This window comes from Acomys russatus, chromosome 30, assembly GCF_903995435.1.
Source record: "Acomys russatus chromosome 30, mAcoRus1.1, whole genome shotgun sequence".
Lineage (NCBI taxonomy): Eukaryota > Metazoa > Chordata > Mammalia > Rodentia > Muridae > Acomys > Acomys russatus.
This window is the reverse complement of record NC_067166.1, coordinates 15,665,526-15,688,016: the sequence shown is the minus strand read 5'-3', so window position 1 is coordinate 15,688,016 and position 22,491 is coordinate 15,665,526. Positions and strand designations below refer to the sequence as shown.

At 41.5% G+C, this 22,491-nt stretch overlaps 1 protein-coding gene across 1 annotated transcript in view; it reads right to left on the bottom strand.

Moving 5' to 3' along the window:
* Ap3b1 (adaptor related protein complex 3 subunit beta 1) overlaps positions 1–22,491 on the bottom strand; it is a 202,242-nt gene that overhangs the window by 31,357 nt on the left and 148,394 nt on the right. Inside the window, exon 23 of the mRNA XM_051172495.1 lies at positions 2,345–2,576. Coding sequence (XP_051028452.1) covers positions 2,345–2,576 — 232 coding nt within the window. The remainder of the gene's footprint in view (positions 1–2,344; positions 2,577–22,491) is intronic.

The following is a 22,491-nucleotide window of genomic DNA, read 5'->3' as shown; positions in this document are numbered from 1 at the left end:
TCTGAGGAAGTGACAGCTCTCAAAATTCTGTCTTGAGTGTTATGATAATGAGCTTCAAGCTTAGTGTCATGCTAATTCTGGAGGACAGTGCATGGTCAATGACATGTTTTACTATATGAATGCTTCAAGAGCAAAATGATCAGCATAAGATTATTCATATAATAGAGTTTTATAGTATTTGGAGCTATCCAATAAGGTGACTGACTATACTTGGATACCATTTCTGGACTTGCTGTTGTGCACTGGATATGGCTAATGCTAGTCCTTATCCTCCACCCCCCAAAATCCTTTGTGTTCTTAATTTCTTTGGAAAACTAGGCAAATAAGGAAAAAAAATACAGCTCCCTGCTAACAGAAGGGCAAATTCCAAAGATTTAGGCAAAAGAAAACAGACTGGTGAGTACTAGGAATATTTCTGGGCCCTTTGCAGATGGACAAGCATTTAATGAATGAAAGATCCTGACTCCTTTTTTCCCCACAAAAACATAAACAGAATATTTGGTTTTGTTGTACTCTTAAGATGATTTTAGAAGGCTAACTTAGCTATAATCACACACTGTAACTGGTTGTAAGCTATTATTGCTGGTTGGGTCTGGGCCGTGTTATACACATGAAAAAGAATTCCTTATCTTAAAAGCATTCGATCAAAGCCCCAAAATGAATGAGATATCGTAGCCATAAAATTTTCCTCAGAACAAAAAGCCTATAAGCAGTACTGAGGCAATGGTATTCATATTTTAATGCCGCATTAATGTCATACCATGAAATTTATTGTATTTATTTCTTCTATTCTACATAGGCCAATAAAAGGTCAACTCATCAACTCATTATGCCAGCCTAAGGAAGCATTAATACTGTTCTACTGTTTTAACCTTTGGATAACATTTCCAACCCAGACAACCCATACATCAGGTACTCGACACTGCTTAACTAAACTAATTTTTAAACTAGGTAAAAAGGGCTAGGCTACAAGTAGTAAAAAGAAAAGAAAAATCACAAATTGGTATATTCTGTAATTCTCTGGCAATGTATCAAATCTGCAAAATAATCCAGTAAGAATCAGAATAGTGCACACTATTAAATTCTCTTAATTATCAAAGAATAACACATTGGCATTTACTGTGGTCCAAATAAACTTTAACTCCACTTTAACTCTGGTTGCTTAAGGAAGTCTACTAGGCTTTGAGTTAGAAACCGCCATTTCCCTTGTGGAAATGTTACGCATACAAAGCATGGCACGGTTTGTATAGCCTCAAGGGAGGTTCTATGGTGCTGGGCTCAGGTGGAGAAAACCAGAGCAGTGGTGTGCAGCAACGAAAGGAGGGGAACCTTCCTAACTCTGTCCTGGGCCAAGAGCTTTACTCCCTGAAGCAGAGGAAAACTACACACACACACCGCAGACCACAAACCTGCATTACCTTTAACTGAGATTTTGCCTGAAGCTCCTTCCAACTACACTTTAGAATTGTCCCCACTCATAAAAACTACGTATTTTGAGAAAATACTTAAAAAATGGCAAACAGTACAATAGAAGGCCCTGCAGTCTGGTGGGCATGTGTGAAGTCCATGCTGTGTGGGAGGCAGCCAGAGGACAGCGGCAGCTCCCTTCTGCACGCAGAGACAGGGGCCACTGCTGCTGCATGCTTTATGGGAAGAAAAGTGAGCCTTCCCTTTTCTGTTTTTTTGGGTTCATACTCATTTTGATTCTAAATGGTGGTAGCAGAGTAAAGATGTTTAAAACCTCGAGAAAACATAGGTAAATGCAAGCACACACCGCATGGTGCTCTATATCCTGTGCACGAACAGTGCTCATCCTGGTTCCGTTACTTCTCAATTTGTGGGTTGTAAAAGGAATCAGCAAAGGGTCTTGAGCTATGAGAGGCACTATATTCAAAAAGCAGGCTGATTTTCCTGCTTTTAGTCCCCAATAACTGATCTGAAATGAGGTGGGGGAGAAAGTGAGCAGGCGAGGTGAGGGAAGGTGATGCAGATAGGGGACAGGCAGCCATCTCCATCCTCAGACCCGCCCTCTCATCTCTACGGGGGTTATGACTGCCGAGAGCTGGTTCACTAAGGGCAAAGAAACACATTTCTCTCAGGTGATAAATTCAGTCAAAAGAACAAAAACCAAATAACCCAAAAAACAAGACAAAACAAAACAAAAGACTGGGCATACAGCTTAGGAGCACAACACCTGTGCCGGATCCTGAGGCAGGGGAAGACCAAGTCACTCACACACACACAGGACACTCTCACAGTTAGTATTTTATCCTTTTCCTGAAATGATTTGCTTTAGAAATGAAAGCATTTAGTTACCAAGTTTCAAATAAGAGCTGGCACTTACCTACTGGATGAAAAACATGCATTTGCATGCCTACAGGAAGCCTTTTCTCCGCTATGTGGATGTTTTCTATCTTTCGATCAGAGGAGTTACTCAGAGTGATCTGGACAGACACCATTTTGTCACCAAAGATGCAAGGCTGTCTTGGGAAGCAGTACTGGGCAGCCAGTCCTTTCCCGCTCATTCGGTGAAGCAGCTCGTGTGTTTTTGTTGGCACAAAGACAGGTGTGCTGACCTATGCATGTGGGAAGAAGAAAGAAATGCAGACAGTTATTACTTCTGGAAAATCAGAGAATATTTATGACATGTGTTTGCCCTAAGTTATCATATAAAACACAATAACCAACACTAGACGATACATAGACATAAGTCAGAGATGTAAAATCACAAAGTAAATGCCTTCAAAGCAATATTAAAACTTTATTTCGCCAGGAGGTGGTGGTACAAGCCTTTAATTCCAGCACTGGGGAGGCAGAGGTAGGCGATCTCTGAGTTTGAGGCCAGCCTGGTCTACAGAGGGAGTTCCAGGACATCCAGGACTACAGAGAGACACGGTCTCAGAAAAACCCAATGCAACAACAACAGCAACAACTTATTTTACTCTGCAGGTATATTCTAAAATATTTTAATAACAGAAAACAAAACCAACTTCAGTCATATATTTTTGGGAGTGGGGAGACAGGGCCTTACTGGGTAACACAGGTTAGCCTAGATCTTGGGATCCTCTGGTCTTAGCGGTGGTGAGAGCTGGGATGACACTGGTAGGCCTCATGCCCTGCATATATAAGTATTTTCCTTTAAAAACAGTAAATGAGCTTGGTTTTTACTTCTTAACCTAAACATGCTACATATGGCTTTCCTGGTAACTTTATAATTAGGTTTAGTAGTTTCCCTGTTCATTTTCTTGGATGCTTCAACTGTGTGATGTCCCTATGGATAAGCATCCTGTGCCTTCTCCTTCAATCCTGACTGCTACCGTTTCTCACTGGGTAGCATGGGTTTGCCCGGAACCTGTGGCCCTTCTGCCTCAACCACCTGAGTCCTGGGATTTCAGCATTTCACCATCATGTGTGGTCAATCAGAACATTTGTTCCCCTTGAACTTCTTGCACTGTGAACTCCAGTCCAAGGAGGCTTCACCCTTTGTTTTAATGATTAAAATGACCTTCCCTATTGTGATGTAAATCTTCAGGGTGCACCAGTGGGGATTTAGTCACCTGGGAAACACACCTGTATTAACTGAAGAAGGAAACCCACCCTGAGGAGAGGAGCCCCAACAAGGAGAGGAGCCCCAACAAGCACTTCTCTCCGCCTCCTGACCCCAGAGCCACAGATCAGATCTCACACACACCCCTGGGCCAGGCTTCCCACGATGAACCAGGAGCCAAAGGAAGGCTTATGTCACAGTACCAAGAAAAATAACACCTAGTTTGACATCAGATGATCCTCACTGAAATTTCTTCAGTACTTTATTGGGAAATGATCTCAGAATACTTCCCACTGAATGTTAAGATTTTAGTTAAATTCTTTCCTTAACTGTATTTTCATTGAAATCACGAGTAGCAAATTAAGGAAGGAGGGAGGGAGGGAGGGAGGGAGGGAGGGAGGGAGTGAGTGAGGGAGGGAGGAGCTGTCTATTATAAAACCACAGGATAGCCATCTTTCCTTTCAAAATCTAAGTACTGTAGCACATCAGGCTTGCTACAAATAACTGATGCCAATAAATAAGTTCTAATAATTTAAAATTCAACAAAATATCAATATAAAATGGTATTCTGCAAATACAGATCATTAAAACAGTATAAAAGATCAACTAGTATCAGAATTTAATGTACCCTTTGTAAAATTATATAAATTTATTTGCAAGATATATTTAAAAAGCAGCTGCTAAATCTCAAAGTTTGTTCAGAATTTTCCTCCCATTAAGCCAATTCCTCCACCATTATTTTTTTCCTCTGGTTTTCTGCAGTGCTAAGGATCAAACACAGGACCTTTGCGAGGCTTGGCAGTAATTACTTGCAAGCACAACTCTGGAGGCTAAGATAATAAAGTTATGAATCTGAGGTCTTCCTGTGGTACACAGCAAGACCGCGTCTCAAAAAATAAGCATTTTAAAAGAACGTTTTAATGTTGGAGAAGTTTAAATCTTGCTATAGGTTTTCAGATGCTGTTTAGCACAGACCCAAACACCAGTGCTCAGTGGGAACACGCAATCCATGATAGAAAGGTGACTAAAATACCAAGTGTTTGTGTGTACATGTGGGTACAGAGATACCACTGAAGTTACAACAATCAACGTAAACACAAGCCCTCAGTTGATGAGTGGTACTTTCCAGTATTACATGTTGATTCCCTTAATTAGATACAAGCATGCTGGAGACTGACCTACAACATTTCTGAAATGCGCCAGTAAGTCATTTGGGAGATGCTGACGTAGGCAGTTTGGCTTTTCTGGAAACCCGTAAAGGCTGGGCTGTGCCCAGTATGGGGAGTGAAAGCTGAAACTGCAGTGCAGAAAGGAAGGCGACTGGAAGGCTGGAGAGAAGGAAGTGCAGCACACTGCTACAGCCTGCACCTTCAACCCTGAAGGCTTTGTGTCAACGGTCAGCTCGGCACTGTGGGAAGGGGTGGACATCTTGCAGAGTGGGGCCTAGCACAGGGTTAGGTTACTGAGAACATGCTCTATCGCTCTAGTGCTCATCTTTCTGTGAACTCCAAAGCTCTCTCTCCATGGGCTCATGTAAAAGTGAGTTATCTCATTTACTCTTTCTTTCACCTCACATTTATCGACACACTTTGCTAACCATGATACTAAGTACTGTAATACTAAGAGAACTAAGTAAACCAGTGTGACAAAGGTCACAACAAAGGTAGGCCTCAGAGCAGCCAGAACTGACATCTTAGGGGAGAGGAAAGAAGGCAGCTACTTGAGTGAACTAAGTACAAGGTACTCTCTGATTCCACCACAGCCACCCTCTTCTGAGTCCCCACCACCTCTCAGCTGTCTAACTGGTCTTCCGACTTCTGTTTCTGCACCCTACCAAACAGACACTATGTTCGTGTTATTGGAACACAGTAGCCAGAATCAATCCCTTAGGATAAGGAAGTACTACGTCACCCTTCTGCGCAGACCCCTCCAGTTTTATCAAGAGTAAAAGTAAAAACTCTCTGCACAAGCCCAGAGAAAATGAAGCAGTAGGTCCCTGTTGACAGCCTGCTCACTCTATTCCAGTGGCAGCAGCCACCCTTCCACCATAAGCACTCAGCGTTTGCCTGAGGTGTACTTCCTCCTATACCCACCTGTCCAGTTCTAGTCTGTCTTTGCTTCAATGTTACCTTCCTAGAAGAAGCTTAATAAAGTTTCTATTTCCTCCTTATTTCCCCTATCTTTTCCCACTGCCACTTAAAAGACTGTTTCTCTTCCTCCCCCCCCCCCCCCCCCCCACTTTCTTCATTTTGATACAAGGTCTCTTTGTAGCCCTAGATGGCCTGGAATTTGCTTAGTAGACCAGGCTGTCCTAGAATTTACAGAGATCTACCTGCTTCTGCATATTGAGAACTGGTACTAAAGGGGTGCCCCACACACCCAGCATGGTCATAACACAATATTTTATTTACTTATGTTTTTTATCTGGCTTCCCATTCACTCCTTACTTTAAAACATAATTCTATGTATTCTCAGAACTCAAAGCATAATTTCACCATCTGAAATATTATGGAATTTCCCAATAATCTACCTCTAGTGTTGGTTGTAACTATATTTGATACTAAGTGTTCAAATACAAATTTCTTAAAAATATCACAGGCTTAGAGGAGCACAGTGTGGTGAAAAGTGGAGAGGCAATCAGCATCAACATTTATTAGTTTTAGGAAATGACTTAAGATTTCTATTATGCACATAATTATTTCTATCATATATATGTATACATAAATATAATAGAGATGTAAACAGGAAAGACTACTTCTAAAGGCATACACAAAGAACAGAACAACTTATTGATGAGAAGTTCTATGAAAAAAACATATAGATTCAGGTAAGAAAATTATTTAAATAAAACCTGAACTACCCAAGACAGAATGAAAAATAATGCTGGAAAACACTAATAAGTTGTTTTGAAAAATAATTGATTTATTTTTATTTATCTACATTGGTACACTGGTGTTTTGCCTGCATGTATGGCTGCAGAACTGAAATTACAGACAGTTGTGAGGTGCCATGTGGGTGCTGGGCATTGAACCCTGAACCCTGGTCTTTTGGAGAGCAGCCTGTACTCTTAAATGCTAAGACATCTCTCCAGCCCTGAAAACACTAGTTTTAATTCTGTAATAACAAATGTCCTGAAAGTTAGGTTTGCTGCACTCTAAGCAGATGACAGGGCCCGCCCTCCTCAGGGCCACTTCTGCAGAGGTAATTAGCTCACCAGCCTCAGCGACACTAGGATAAAGGGCTTCCCCGGAGGGAGAGGAACAAAGGGCCTCAAGTACCAGTGAGCTGATCCCTACAAATCTTTCCCCAGCACATGTTTAAATAATAAGAGTCGTCCGTGTACCTTTAGATGGTTTATGAAAATAAGCAATCAATTCTGCAGCCACAACATTATTTCTAAAGGAAATCTATGTGACTCATGACGCCTGTAGATGCACAGAGACAAAGCACACATATTTTATCAGTTTATTACAGTAAGCAAATAAGCGTGGAATGAGAGAGCACATAACTGTCTACTTAGTGCTTACTGAAACATTTATAAGAGCTGTTATCTCCCCTAATAACAGACAGACAGCGTGCGATTTTAGAGAGGAGAAAGGCTTCATATTTTTTAACACTTCACTAAAAAGTAACTGAAGAGTGTAAAGTGAAAAATACTCTGTGCAGTTAGCAGGTAATGGACCATATTATCAACTCAAGTTAGATTTATAGGGTACAAACTAGTCACTAATAGTTATTTTATGACATAGCATGTCTGCTTTTTCTTGAGATTATTAAGATTAAAGTTGTAAAACTTCTTTTGAACATAGCTGTTCAAAATGATTGAATTATAAAATTTGAAATGAGACTTGAAAAATAAAACACGGAGCATCAAGTGAGTAGACTGTAACAAGCCTCCTTCAGCAGCTGCGTCACTATTTCAGAGATGACATTTCCAGATAAAGCTTTATGAAAACGATGTTTTTCAGCCTTTTATGCTTTAATCCGTATTTAGTTACACAATCATCTCTAAGTATTATCAATCTGTTCTGTTTTTAAATTTCAAAAAAAATGAAGAGCTGTAATATATAAACTGCTCTCCTTGTGTCTTGTTTTGTTTGGCTTATTTTATAGCAGTGCCTATTTAGATGTGATTTATAAAAGCGATGGGGTAAGCAAGTGGCTGTAAGGAGAGGTAAGCCACATCTTTACATTAGTGTTTTTAAAACCAATATACGATTCAATTGGTAAGAATTGTGAGGCAGAAAGCCTCAACATTGCTTTATTTATCTAGTAAATGTGGAAAGCGAACCCATTGTGCCTCCAGCTCACTGCGCTGAACGATGCCTAGTAGGAGTAAAAAAGCAAATTTGCTTTAGCTCTACCTGGAAACACAGATTCAAAGAAATGAACTGAAGCCCTCTAGAAAGCATTACTTTAAACTAACGGTTTGTTATCTTAAGGATAACTTGTTAGGTATGAAAATCTGACTACTGTAGAAAGTAAAAGTGATAATTTCTAATATTTTGAGTAATCAGCATAGATAATGAAAAATGCAAGACTTCATTTTTTGTAGTAATCAGCTTAATCTCAACAATCTGTTTATAGGAGGGAAGAGAGAGATTGGGAGAGAGAAACAGAGACAGAGAGACAGAGAGAGAAACAATAGTTCTGGAACACTTATTGCTGTGACAGAGTGACTGGATTTGATTCCCAGCACCCACATGATATCTCACACCATGTAAACCCTAGCTCCAGGAGAGCCAATGCCCTCTTCTGACCTCTGTGACCACCAGGCATGTATGTGGTACACAACAAGCGAGCAAAGGACTCATACAAAAAATAAATAATAAAAAAATTGTTTACAGGCAGATCTGAACACAATATGTACACTTACTGAATTCACTGATATATACATGCCAGTAAACAGGCACTAGAAAGCAATGCCACCTATTTTGGGGAGTCTGCAGCACCAATAATGGTTGTAATGTTGTAAATGGTTGTGAAATCACAATAGTATTTTATATTAAATGTATATAAGGCTCATATTTTAGTTTCTGAAACACTTATTAGAACAGATGCTCGTAGCACAGGCTACTTTGTACCTTGACCACATCACTGAGTGCCTACAGTCTACAAGGCTAAGGTATTCACTGCCTGGCCGTTTTTACAAAGAACCTAGGGCTGAAGATGTAAGTCAGTGGTAGAGCATTTCCCCACCAAGTACAATGCCCTATGGTTGCATCCCTAACTCTACCTATGTAGGTTTCTGGCCCTAAAATACAATGTGTCACTTTGCACTGATTTTGTAGAGGGAGTTAGTTACTTTACAATGTTCTGGTCTTTCCTTTGTCAAAATACAAGTTTACAAGACTTACTATCAACACATTTAACTAAAACAAAAATCTGGCTGCTACAATCTTGGCTATAGGTTTGCTGTTTACAGAGTTCATTCCTAGCATCTCCAGGGCTTCAGCCTGTTGAACTTTGTCAGAGGCTTTTTCTTTTTTTACATTAAAAAAAAAAAAAACACATTTGTTTTATTTCTGCTAGCAGGAGTGGGCTGCATGCGGTGGTGGGTATGGTGGGCTCAGTGCAGGTTTGGATGGGGGAGGAGGTGGTGACTTGGTGGCTGGGGAGGGTTAGGTATACTTCTGCGAAGCCTGGAGGAAGGCTCATGGCATGCTATAGCTAAGCCACCAAGAGGGTTGAGAAACTCTTGGAAATCTAGCTGCCCATCACTGTTGAGTCCTGCATCTTCATCACGCAGCCAGGGACACCAGGGTCCTTCTGGTTCTTCATCAAGGCAGCCAGCTCCTTGTTCATGAAGGTGAGGAACTCAGTTTTGGGGAGCTGACAGTTGTTCCCATCCCTCCCACTGTAATTCTGGAAAAATAGCAACCAGGGACGCAGTCTCTGTAGACTTGGGCATTTTTGCCAAAGTTGAGGAGCACGGCCAGGCTATGACAGCAGCCGCGATGGGAGTACAGAGGCCTTTGCTGCATCAACTGAGATGATTACGTGGTTCCTGCCCTTAGGTCTGTCTATATGGTGTACTACATTTCTGCATTATGTGCTGTGAACCAGCTCTGCATCTCCAGGATGAAGATCACTTGGTCATGCGGTCTTCTTAATGTGTTCCTGAACTGCGTCTCCAAGTATTCCGTTGAGAAATTCTGCATCAGTGTTCATCAGAAAAATTGGTCTATAGACTGTTCTTTCTTTACCTAATTTTGATATCAGGATAATAGTGGCTTTGTTGAATGAAATTTTATAGTGCTTTTTTGCCTTCTATTTTATAGAATTAGTTAAGAAAAATGGCTATTAAATCTTCCTTTAAAATTTGAAAGAATTCAGCAGTTATTCTGGACTTGGAGCTTCCTTGTTTGGAAGCTTGTTACCAGTTTCAATCTCACTATTTGCAATGGGTCTGGTGAAGTTATCTATGTCTTCCGGCTTCATTTTTGGCAGGTCACATGACTTCAGATACTTCTGGCTGTGCTGTTCTCCTTTGGCGTCGCTTTGGCTTTCGTAGTCTTCTGTGATTCCAGTGGAACCATTGGGCTTCTTTTCTAGATATATGAAATCTGTCACTGGAATCTTACTGGGCCCTGCATTGACGCTGTAGGTTAATTCCGGGAGTACAGCCATTTCCGTGGGATTAGTTCTGCCAATACAGGAACATGGAGGTTCTTTTCATCATCTAGATTCTTCTTTTTAGTTCCTCTCTGTGTCTTCAAATTTTCATTGTAGAGATCTTAAATTTACTTCTAGTTACTTAATTTTGGGAGTAACGACTGTAGGATTTTCCCCCACTCTTAGAATCTTTCTACCCGTCTTCTGTGAAGATCACTCACTGCACCCTGAGGTGGAAAGGAGATTTATATGTCCCATTGAGGACTGTGCGCTAAAAAGTCTCTGCCCACTGGCCAGCTGTGGGTCTCTGTGTTAGCTGCCATCTTCTGTACCTCTACTTGTCTACCTTCAGAATTTTAGCTGCAGAATTTTATCTTCATACTTTTTAAAAATATTAACTCTTAGTATTTGGGGCACTCTTTATAAGACCAAATCAGAGTATCACCAGTAGGAAGAATGTGCTGGGGTGAGAGATCCCGTCATAAATAAATAAATGAGTGAGTGAGTGAGTGAGTGAGTGAGCGAGCAAGCGAGCAAGCGCAGGTGAGCAGGATGGCGGGTAGAGCTCAGGTATTGGTCTGGACACCAAGCATTACAACTCCCTAGGCTTCTCTATCTTTCTCCTCTGCAAAATGGGGCCAGTTCTACACATCCTGCTGGTTTCACCTAGTTGCTGTGAGGGCCAAATGAGACGGTCTATGTGTAATTGATTTTTAAGCCCTACAAAGTTCAATAAATGGCATTTGGGGGATTATTAGTAAACTGAGTTTTCAGTCATGTTGAAACAGCAATCTGTCAGATGACAAAGGGTCATGAGGTTAAAAGTACACATCAAAAAAGCTGAATCATCATTGGAAAAAAGGCTTTTATAACAATATTGCTGTATTTATTGATAGTGCTGTCCAAAGGCCTTTAGAAAAGCAATCCCTTCCCCCTTGTCCTTTTCCCGCTCAGTTAGCAGTGGCTGAAGAGACGGTCTCTAAAAGGTTTCTAAATGATGTTGATGTTAAAATATATAGGATCACCATTTAACAGCCTTTTAAAGAGCAGTCCCTGCACCGTCTTTGTTAACAACGAAGGGAAGTAGGGACTGTTTTTTCAAAGGCTTTTAGAGGCTGTTGTTAAAAGAATATATAGTGACATCATTTAAAAGCCTTTTAAATAACAGTCCTCCTCCTTTCCTCCCAATTGTAATGCCCTTGGCTTTCATTTATTTTGTACTACGAGCTGAAAATGGACAAGCCAACAGATTACTGGCTATAGCAGCATCTGTGGATGGAGGGTGATGCATTGCTTTTAAGAAGGCTGGGGTTCAGAAATAAATCCAAGTCTTCAAGAGCAAAGTTCCATGTCTACACAGGATGTTGCCCACCCACCAGATCACTGAGCAGTGCCCTTTGATGATGTCCTCTTGATGGACAAGCTCCCATACAAACAGGAACAGAGCTGCAGCCACATCAGTCTGAGAACTCCTAGGGCACAGACGCAGCCCTGCTTCAGTGCTCCCCCATTAAAACTCTGTCCATCTATGAGCTAAGCCAGCTCTCAGCTCCTGTCCTGTTGTTCTGATCGCCCAACTTCTGCCCACTAGGAGACAGCAGTGTTCAAGCAGGGTCGCTGCCATACATCCTCAGCTGTGAGGGAGAGAGGGCAACATGACCTCCATCATTTGGTGTAGAGCATTACGCCTGCCAACAGTGGGCTCTGAGAGGTCAACTATGATTAACCTTCCACAACAACACAGAACAGCACTAGACAGGGGAGTACAAGATATGAGATGCTTCTACACTTCTTGTTGGGCTGGGCTTTTGTTAAAAAGAATCACTTCATTTTAAAATAATACTTAATGGATTCATAACATTTGGATAAAATTTTTTTAAAATGCTCAAAGTATGGCTCCCCAAGCACAGTGTGCCTCAACTTTAGATCCTAGTTCCTTCATTGTCCAGTGTTACACAAGGTACACTGTAGTTCTAATTGACTTACACCACAGTAAACCATCACTTACCTGTCATCCAGCATTTTAAGTCATACTAAGTTAAATACCAAATATTACTGAGAATACAGGGGCCAGCTGCACCCAACTCTTCCCACTGCTATACCTGCTACCTCGGGTCTTAATCAACCTCGATTTTGACATTATTTACATTATGCATATTCTTTTTTTCCCCTCCGAGACAGGGTTTCTCTGTGTAGCCTTGGCTGTCTTGGACTCGCTTTGTAGACCAAGCTGGCCTCAAACTCACAGTGATCCACCTGCTTCTGCCACCTGAGTGCTGGGATTAAAGGCGCGCGCTCCATTTATGCATATTCTTATGCCCCATGTAACCAACAATATGCTAAACCTGAATAATATACTTTCTTTGCATGTTTTAGCCTTTTTCCAAAACACAAATAACTTATTTCTGATGACTTAAAAGCATAAATGAGCTAGCTATTTAATGAGATAAATGAATGCTTTTTGCCAAAAACCTATTGTAATTCTGACTCTGTTGAAATATATGTTAATATTTTCTTACACATCAAGAAATAGCACTAGGAAAAGGTGAAAATTAATTTGCTCTGAAAATTTCAAAATTTTTGAGAGCATCTGTCAGAGGTAATGGTTTGACTCCATCTGAACCTAGGATAGTCAAAGAGGACACATTACTGAGGCCTTCAGTGGCCTCTGAGGAATGTAAGCTGTCTCTTAGAAGGTGGCATGGCACAAAGGGGAAAGAATTCCATATTCCCTATATCTCCAAAAGGAACAGAGCCATGCTGATTCTTCAGTTTGGGTCAGAGAGACCTATTTTGGACCCCTGACTTCAAGGACTATACAATAATAAATCTGTGGGGCTGGAGAGATGGCTCAGCAGTTAACAGTACTTGATGCTTTTGCAGAAGACCTGGGTTAGGTTCCTAGCACCTATGTGGTGGCTCACCACTATCTGTAGCTCTAGTTCCTGGGACTCCAATGCCCTCTTATGGCCTCTGCAGCCATTGCACACGCATGGTACACATACATACATTCGGGCTAAATGCTCATATATAAAATAAAATTTAAAAAGATAGTAAGTTTACACTACTTTAAACCATCTAGTTTGTAGAAATACTGTGCATTAGTAAGAATGCCCCCACTGCAGGGGCTGTGTTGTGAGATCTCCTTGTGAAGAATGTGGGGACAGACGAGTGCACAAAGCTCTCCACAGGAGCTGTCAGACCCAAGAGGCAGCAGCCTCCTCCTGCAGTGCTTCCGTACTGGCCCCAACACACCTGCAACAGACACTAGTGGGTGTGGAATGGCTCTCAGTCTAGCTATCAGTTTGCCAAAGGGTTGGTTAAAAAAGATACTCCCCCCAGCAGCCATCCTCTCATTTCAGTGAGTGCCATGTGTTGACTGGCAGGCACAGGAACAAAGGATAACCCTTCTCAAGGTCACTGAACCCCCCTCAGGTGGCAGGTACAAGTCTTTCTGGTAAGATGTGAGTAAAAAATGGGATTACTCTTAGGTTAATATTAGGAGCAGTGATAGACTTTGGCCAATTACAGAACAGACATGTTTCAACGGGGTAAGCAAAAACCCCTGGGCAGGGCACACTAAAATAATAATGATACAGCTAGAAAGGAGTGGGTAGGTATCAACACAGATATTAATTACCCTGAAGAAATGTTTTAAAAGGGCAACTTTACCAGAGACATTTCTTTCTGAAACAAAAACAATGTGAAGGTCTGATGTTTAGCTGAGTGGCCTTTGATTCCAGCACTCAGGGAGGCAGAGGCAGGCGGATCTCTGTAAGTTTGAGGCCAGCCTGGTCTACAAAGCGAGTTCCAGGATAGCCAAGGCTACACAGAGAAACCCTGTGTCAAAAAAACGAACAAACTAAGGTCTGATGTTTAAAAGGATTATGTGGGCCTATCATCTTGCAGCTCTCTGTGTCGGACACACTCTACAACTGTAGGGATGAGGAACACAGGTGTGTCAGTGAGTGCTGGGCAAAAAGTCTAAGTGGAAACACCATCACCAGATATGCAACAAATGCTGCTGAGAAAAAGCATCAATTTAGGGCTGTATCGATCTGACAGAAGCCTATGAGGATGGAATGGCCAATGTGTCTTGGTAGAAACTCCACATGTGTCAATGCCGTTAAGAGAAGGCATCTGCTTTAACTCGGGCCACTATGACAAATACCAATACGAACAAAAGCAGGCCATTTCCCTACAGGCTTGGCACTGGTCCTACTCCTTCACAGACCCTTTGTATAAACATCTCTACAGCTTGACTCTGCTCTACCATACAAGCTCATGGGATTTCCATTTCCCTAGTATGTAAGGCAAGCCTGGAGACTACAGCCATAGCTTCCTTCTCCATAATTTAAGACTGCAATATACAGAAAGGAGAAGGCATCATGTCCATTCATTTCTTGAGCCAGCAGCTCACTCTGCTGCCCAGGCCAGGTCTTGAACTCAAGACTCTCTGGTCTTAGCCTCCTGAGTGCACTGGATTTCATGTGAGTCTCTGCACCCAGCTTCTATACACATTTATTAAGAGATTTACTCAGCTTTGAGAAAAATAAAAAACTCTCATGAAGAAACCACAATTTCTCAAGTTTTACTGGAAAGCAAAGAGAATTCCACTCCAGACACAAAAGCCAAATACGCAAAGACTGAAATGAACATTAAGCTAGATTCTTTATTCTATGCAGCCCATCCTTGGCAAACTGTGTGAATGTCACACCGCCAGGACACATCATTTCCCTGTGTAATCTAACACCTGCTCAGGTCACCACACTGCCTCCTGACATAACAGCATGCTGCCTGAGGGTTCTGAAGTAAGACAGGCTTAAGCCACATATTCACAATAACAGACTCCTCGGAAAAACACTGGCCAGTCTTAGAATATATATAAAACCTCATTGAAGCGGGGGGAGGGGACCTGTGTTAGGACTCCTGTGTGCCTATTTACCAAAATACTGATGAGTTGATACCCTTTTCTTGGTTGTAAGGACTTGTTTCCAAGGGGGAACCTGCCATGCCAGGTGCTAATCCCTAATAGTTCTATTATGCTGTCTTACCCGCTGCCTGTTTAAAATGGGCAGTTCAGATTTGGTGAACAGTACTAACTACAGGTTCCGGAAAACCTACAAACTACACCCCACCCTCCCTCTCTCCTTCCCTCCTAACAATCTGAGAAAGTTCTGATTTGAATTAAGTATGTTGGAAGATATAAAGCTAAGTTGTAGGTGGCTGATCCATATCACTCCCCCAAGAATGATGCTCTCACACTCAAACACGTGGTGTCATTTTTGGAAGTAAAAGGAATGATGATTTGAACTCCCATTCCCCACCCCACCCCCCTCACCCAGGGCACAAAACATGTTTCTGCCACAACGCAATGTCTTAATTCCAGTCCACAGTTCAGATCACTACTCAGAACAGCATGGTCCACGCAGAGACCCGCAAGAGCTTCAAACACCCTAGCACGGCCCAGCTCACACTGGATGTTTTTATGAAGAGCGCCTGCCTTTGCAGTGACCCCTCTGGACCCTGAGTAAACAACAATTCATTTCCTAGCCTTGACTTTACAGCCCAGCCTTTCCACCTTCCTTCTTTCCTTTTAATTTTTTTTCTTCTTTCCAAACAAGTGACAACGAACATGGAAGCTGATTGAAGGGGTCCATTATGTATCAACTTAAAGAAAGGCAAAGTGATTGATGAAGGCAGCAGTCACCTTCAGTGCCGGCTACTGCACCTGTATCCTTTTCGTCAAATGACCTGAAAATCCTGCTGACAGCTCAACATTCAGTATAAGGATATGCAGTATGGGACTACAGTTCTCAGTATTTTTATTTGCATTGAAGTCTGGAGGGATAGAAATTGAAAGCCAAAGTTAAATTATCTATTTTGTGAAGCTTTATGCTTTCTTCCTAAACAATCTCTGATTGCTATCAAATGTCTCTGTAGAAGTCCAGCCTATGTGGCACAGACAGAACACGGCAGCGGGGCGGAGTGGGGGTGGGGGTTGTTAGCTAGATGCTGCTTTCCGCCTTATTGTTTGCTTGTCTTTAGAGTCAACACTTAGCAGGGCTCCTGTATCCAGGCTGGGTAAACTACAGTGAATCCCCCTGCTGGAAGAGGCACTTAAGGTTTTCATTTTCTGTCTTTGGGGTGGCCATCTAAAAAAAAAAAGCAGTTATTAGCCAAAATAGCAAAGTGAAAACGCAGAATCCTAAAAGCATTAACACTTCCCCTAAACGACTTACCCACTGATTCTCAACAGGCTTTGAGAGTCACCAGAGCACCACGCAACTACGAAAGTGCCCACATTAAGAACTTAGGATGTTTCCTTCTAGGGGTGAAGTCAGTCACAAACTATGTTACTCCTAACGCTGTGGGCAACAGTGGCGCATGGAGAGCCAGCCAAGGCTCTCCAGAAGCCCATGCTCTGTGTGTGGACACAGCACCATTTCCTCCGGGCATTTATTACCTGTTAAAAACCAATCTTTTGGTGAGTGGCAGTTCAGGGTTTTTGAGAGCAAGCTGCAATATTTCTTTAGGTCTGCAGAGTCATAATTAAAGCTGAACTGAGCGAAATTGGAGAGGGAAGGTCAGCGAGGTGCCGTATGAGGGATGAGGCTGGGCTGATGGGCACCAAATGAACAAATTATGATGGGCCCCACTCAATGTGATGAGGTCAAATGCTTGTTTCTACCCACTGACAGTTCAATTTCCCTGAAATGTCTCCCGGTTCTCTATGAGCTAATTATGAATGAAAAGTTATCAACTGCCTACGCCAAAAGGGGCTTAAATACTATTTTGTGGAGTTCTTAATGTCAAAATATTGTTCAAAACAGTATGCTGTAGCACTCCACATACAATGCGTGGGTTCATCTAAATACCAGGGAAACACTACCAATTTTCCTCAGGCTTCCCACGATGTACATACGGAACAAATCCTCTAGCACCTGTCAGCAGAACAACAAATAAAAAGATCATCTCTCAAGTAAACCTGTACCGTGCCTCCCACAGACAGCAGCAGCTTCTAGTTTCGTGTATCACAGATGACACAACCTACATGTAACACATTCTCCTTTTCCAGGAAGCATCTTACCAGATCATTAGCGTCTGGGCATCAACACTCAGATTTGCTCCAGCATATCTGCCCAGAACCGGTTTAAATATAACGGACAAAATGTAAGCTTCTGAGAATCATGGTCCGTGGCCTTTATTTATGATACTCTTTTATACCTTTAAGACTTAAGTGTCTATAATTTCTTTTTACATTCTATGACAGGTGATAACCATATGACAGATTTTAGTACTCAAATAATTAAAAACAAGTATGTGGCGCTTTGATTGTAATAGCATAAAAGCCACTTAAGATAGCAACATATGCAAAGGTCCTACTGTGTGCCAACCGTGATACTAGGCTTTCACAAAAGTATGTCTAGCATAATAAGTAACTAATACTGTACTAGCAAGTTACAGCATACATTAAAGCTTGGATTAGTGCCTCAAGGTTAAAGATGTGTCACACAGAAACAGTAAAATGATCTAGATAAAATACAGCATGGAGCTTGAGTTTTAAGAAAAGTAAAAGATGTAAATATAATATAACTAAAAATCATGCTATTTGTCAGTTTTCAAATTAACATTAGCTAAAAGAGAGTTTTAGGATGGTCATTATAAGGCAAATGGGTCCAAAATACAATAACTAGTTGGCAGAGCTGGGCAGGAAGAGACAATCAATTAGAACTCCACAGAGACCACTGGACATCAAGAAAAGGGTGGCCACAGTTACAGAGGACACTGCCATCAGAAAACATCCTATTTAAACACAGCCTCACACTTTTTGGCAACTTAGAAAAAAGGAAGTTCGTAGAGTCAGCCTTTGCTCCCACTGCTGACAGAGCGCACTTGGGTGCAGTGTCAGCTCACACGACTCCTTAAGAAGCAGCATCTCATGCGTTCATGTTTAGCGATCACAGTTCAATTCACTCATTAAGGGACCCCCTTCTGGAAGTTGGGTTTTTTCCTAATTCTTACTGTAATTGCATTGTTCTGATCTTGTAGCAGAAAGGCAGCTGCTTGCCTATCATTTGTACTTTCCTCGTTAATCCTGACTCAGTGAATTAACCTTTAATTACAGCCGTTAAAATTGAAATGAGCCTCTTGTCTGGCTGGGGCTGCCCCCTTTTAGTGCAGGATTCTGATGAAAAATTTTAGGGTCAATGAATATGTCCTGTGTCATGTCTGATAGCTGCCGAAGATGTGAGGAGGTAAATGTTACCTTAGAAAGATGTGCTCTCAATTTGCAGGAGCTCTCTGTTGACAGGGAAATAAACTCAAAATCGTATTTTCAGATTCTGTTCTCATGGTGTACTTTTAACCAAATTCAGAGGGCACGTGAAAAATGGAGAGCATGGTGTACAAAGATGCCTTTAGTCAAATAATTCTGAGCAGTAGCTCACTCTCGATTTTACAGTCTGAGGCAGCACAAGCTAAGTAACAAAAGGAGTAGGCCAACAAACACTATTTTCTTTAAAAAGCTGACATTTTATTTTAAATGTGCGGCACGTGACTGTGCCATGGCAGGTGCATGCAGCTCTAAAGACAGCCTGAGGGAGCTGGCTCTCTCCTCCCACCACGTGAATCCTGGGGGTGGACCGCAGGTTGTCAGGCTTGGAGGTGAGTGCTTTCACAGACTGAGCCACCCTGGCAGCCCCAGAGTTCTACTACTTTCTAGAAGTGCACTTGACAGGAATACTTTACTTAGTAATGTCATACGCTGACAGTAGCGCTCTTTAAAGTGACATCAGTCAGAATGAGTCCTATAAAGCGAGAAGGTGGCAAGGAGCAATGTCATCAACCTAAAACATGTCCAATGAACACCTTTCAGCACGGGGCTGAAGAGGACAGCGTGAAGGCTCCATTCTGTCTTTGAAGGACTCAAACTCCAAGTCTCTTCATAGTTTCCTGTTCCATAATTTCACAGATGAAGTTCTTAACTTATTTTAACACCAATGGTGGGTTTAAAATTATAAGCTACTGCACCAGATCATAAAACTATTAAATGTCATACCAATTTACATATTTAAAAACTTATTAGAGAAAATTTCAAATGAACACAGAACAGAGAGGCTAATATAATAAATAGTGAGGCTCTCCTCATTATGTTTCAATGTTATGTCCATTTAGCAGAGAAAGAGTGTATGGGCTTCCCTGCAGTGAGACCCTGGGCTGGACTCCCGTCACCGTAACGGAGGGGGAGAAGACACATCATCTGTGTTAGCATCTGGCTAGTCTGTCTAACCCAATATTTTATCCTACTTTGAGTTATTTAGAAACAAATTTTGACATAATTTCATCAACAAACTTGGTATATATGTATTATAGGAAAAAAAGGCCCAAGAAACCCTAACATACTGTATTTCATAGCTAAAACCAAAACCTGCTTCCTTAGTTTCCCCTTCAACCACTCAGTAGTCACATTTCCTTGGCCTTTCGTTCATCCTGTCCAACTGCTTTACTTGAATGGACTCAGAAGGACGCACACTTCGCATGTGGCGCTCCCCTGCATTCCAACAAATGTACCTTTCTGGAGTGGTTGTTTCTTTGAGCCAAAGTGTGATATAGGTCTTTAGTGCTACTTTAACATTCTGGGGAGTTATTTATAAACTCAGTAATGTAGAACAGCTGCAAACTTAGAGAAATAACCCTGGCTGATAGGCTTATAAAAGATGTATATAATTACATTCCTGAATGGTTTGAATAACAGTGTGTCTGATCTATTCCAAGATAAGTAGATTTTACTTTTCTTTGCTATTAGGGTCATATACTGTACTTATCTATTTTTACTTCATGCTCTCTTGTCTCTGGTAATAAATTAATTTCATAGTATTAGTTGGGAATGTATCCTATAGCTGAATTCATTTTATCTTCCTTGGAAAAGAAACAAAGTCTTTATGAACATCATAATAATATTTTTAAGCTTCCATGTTCTAACATTTGACACTATTAAATAAGATTTATTTATTTTTCTTACCATGCTGTGTGTTCAGGAAACAAATCTGGCATACTTTTAAAGAGAAGAGTGGTAACAGAAGTTAGTCTAACTGATACCCAGTAAGTATTTAATATGTGCCTGGCCAACACACAGTTACCTGTGATACTAAAAGCTAGGAGAGTCAGACTTCTTCACTGCAAATGACAAAATTCAACAGAAGCAAGACTTGAAGGGTTACAACTAACAGTCACACAGAGTGTAAGAACAAATTACATTTTAAAGCCCCTCCCATTTCCTACCGTAGTGCATGTAGTATAGTAAGTAAAAGCCAAAACCATAATCTTAAGAAAGCAGCAGGAGATGAGCGGTGAACCGTCTCAGCCCTGGCTATGATGACTACAGCAAGCAGAGAGAATGGCACACAGAAGGAAAAGACAGAGGTTTTCATTCCGCCCAACTCCTCCACCCCTTATCTTGGTAAGTTTGTGTGCCTCTTGTGTTCTGTGTTCACTAGTAACTATAATTAGCATCTCAGTGGTCTGCTCACTGGGGAGAGCTCTACTCTCACACAAAGTATGAGGAGTATTCTTCACCCTTAAGACCTAACCTGGTATGTGTCTGTCTTGTTTCTCTCTCTGTGTCTCTCCCTCCTTCCTCTCTCCCTCTCTCTCTCTCTCTCTCTGTTTCTCTGTCTCTCCCTCCTCCCCTCCCGTGTGTGTGTGTGTGTGTGTGTGTGTGTATGTGTGTATGTGATACTCAAGGAACAAAGGCACCCACAGCTGAGCCTGATGACCCAAATTATGTCCCCAAGACCCACATAATTTAATCACAACTAAGCAACTCCCACAAGTTGTCCTCTGACTCTCACCCTAATAACACAATTTAAAAAACAAACTAACTTAAATTAGCATGTGATTGTTTAAACCAATTAAAATGTTTCACAAAAAAAATGGGCAACTCAAAATCAGTTATAATCTTTTCCCTTTTACAAGGCAGCCCCTGTTGCCCTGTAGAAGAAGAATAGATGAAAACAGCCTCTAGCAACAATGGAGCCTCTGCCTAGGATGAGGGAAAATCCAGGCCACAGCATGGCATACCTTTGTGCTTAGTTTCAAAATTAAATCAGCTCCCACCCAGAAGAGAACTGAATGAAAGAACAAGACAGGACTGTGGCTAGGCAATGGAAGCACAAAGTACTGTCAAACTTTAATTAAAAAATGTTTTCAATTTAAGCAGACCCAGGCCAGTGATTTTTCATTATTTTTACCACAGTTCCATGACTACTGACATTTTCATCAGAACAAATAAAGGGCTTCCCCCAAATCTAAAATGACAAAATTATTTTAAAATTTGACTCATAATTCCTTTCTCTTTTAAACTCAAAAGAAATGTGATCTTAGCTGTCTCTCAGCGTGGGGCTAAGCAACCTCAGCCACGGTCACCGTCATTACGCAGTTATCCCAGTAACTCCAAATGCTGCTTTGAGAGATCTCAGGTGGACTGAATCCAATTTCTCCTTCTCCTCCTCAGTTATGGCTTGCTCTTTCTTTCATGTTCTTTTTAGACCGATGAGTGGCCTCCACAGGAAAGCAGGTATGATCGGGGTTTTCCTGTTTCTGAGTGAAGTTTTTATAATAAAACCTGGTCCAGACCTCACCCTCATCACGGAGAGTGCTAATCGCATTCGATGCTGTTTTCCTATAGCAAAAGCCATAAACCTAATTGGTAGCTGAATTTCTATTAATTCTCGCCATAACTACTGATAAACCCAATTTTAGAAGGTGTTTCTGTGTGTGAGTGTGTGCATGGTTCCCTGTCCCGCGTGCCTTCTCTGCTTGCACAAATTCACATGTTACATGTGGACTTCCTTGTTCAGACCTTGCAGTATCGATCCCTGGGGAGGAGGGGACATTAGTTGCATGTCTCCTTAGGCATGCTGTCAAGTTTAACTCCATCTTTTCTTGGTGCTGGAAAACGCATGCACATGTTCTGGTCTGATGCCAGTGTTGCCGGTGCATATACCATAATGTCAGAGGAAGATGATACAAGGGCCCACAGTGCAAACTTGAAGAAGGCAAATGAAGAGGTTGTAAAAATTAGCCTTCTATTGTATGTTTGAGAACAAAAGTAGTTCAGACATCTCAATTTTAAACCGTGTTAAAGGTTGAAAATCTCACCAGGGATGTAGGACTCAGTGAATATCAATATTGTTTAGAATATGAGAAAAATAACAACACATAATGGCAATTACAGCTATAGAATTTCTATGAGCAAGACTACGCTACAGAAATAAGAGCATTCGCCTTTGGGCCAATTTTCTTTTTTCCATATGCCGCTGTGAGGA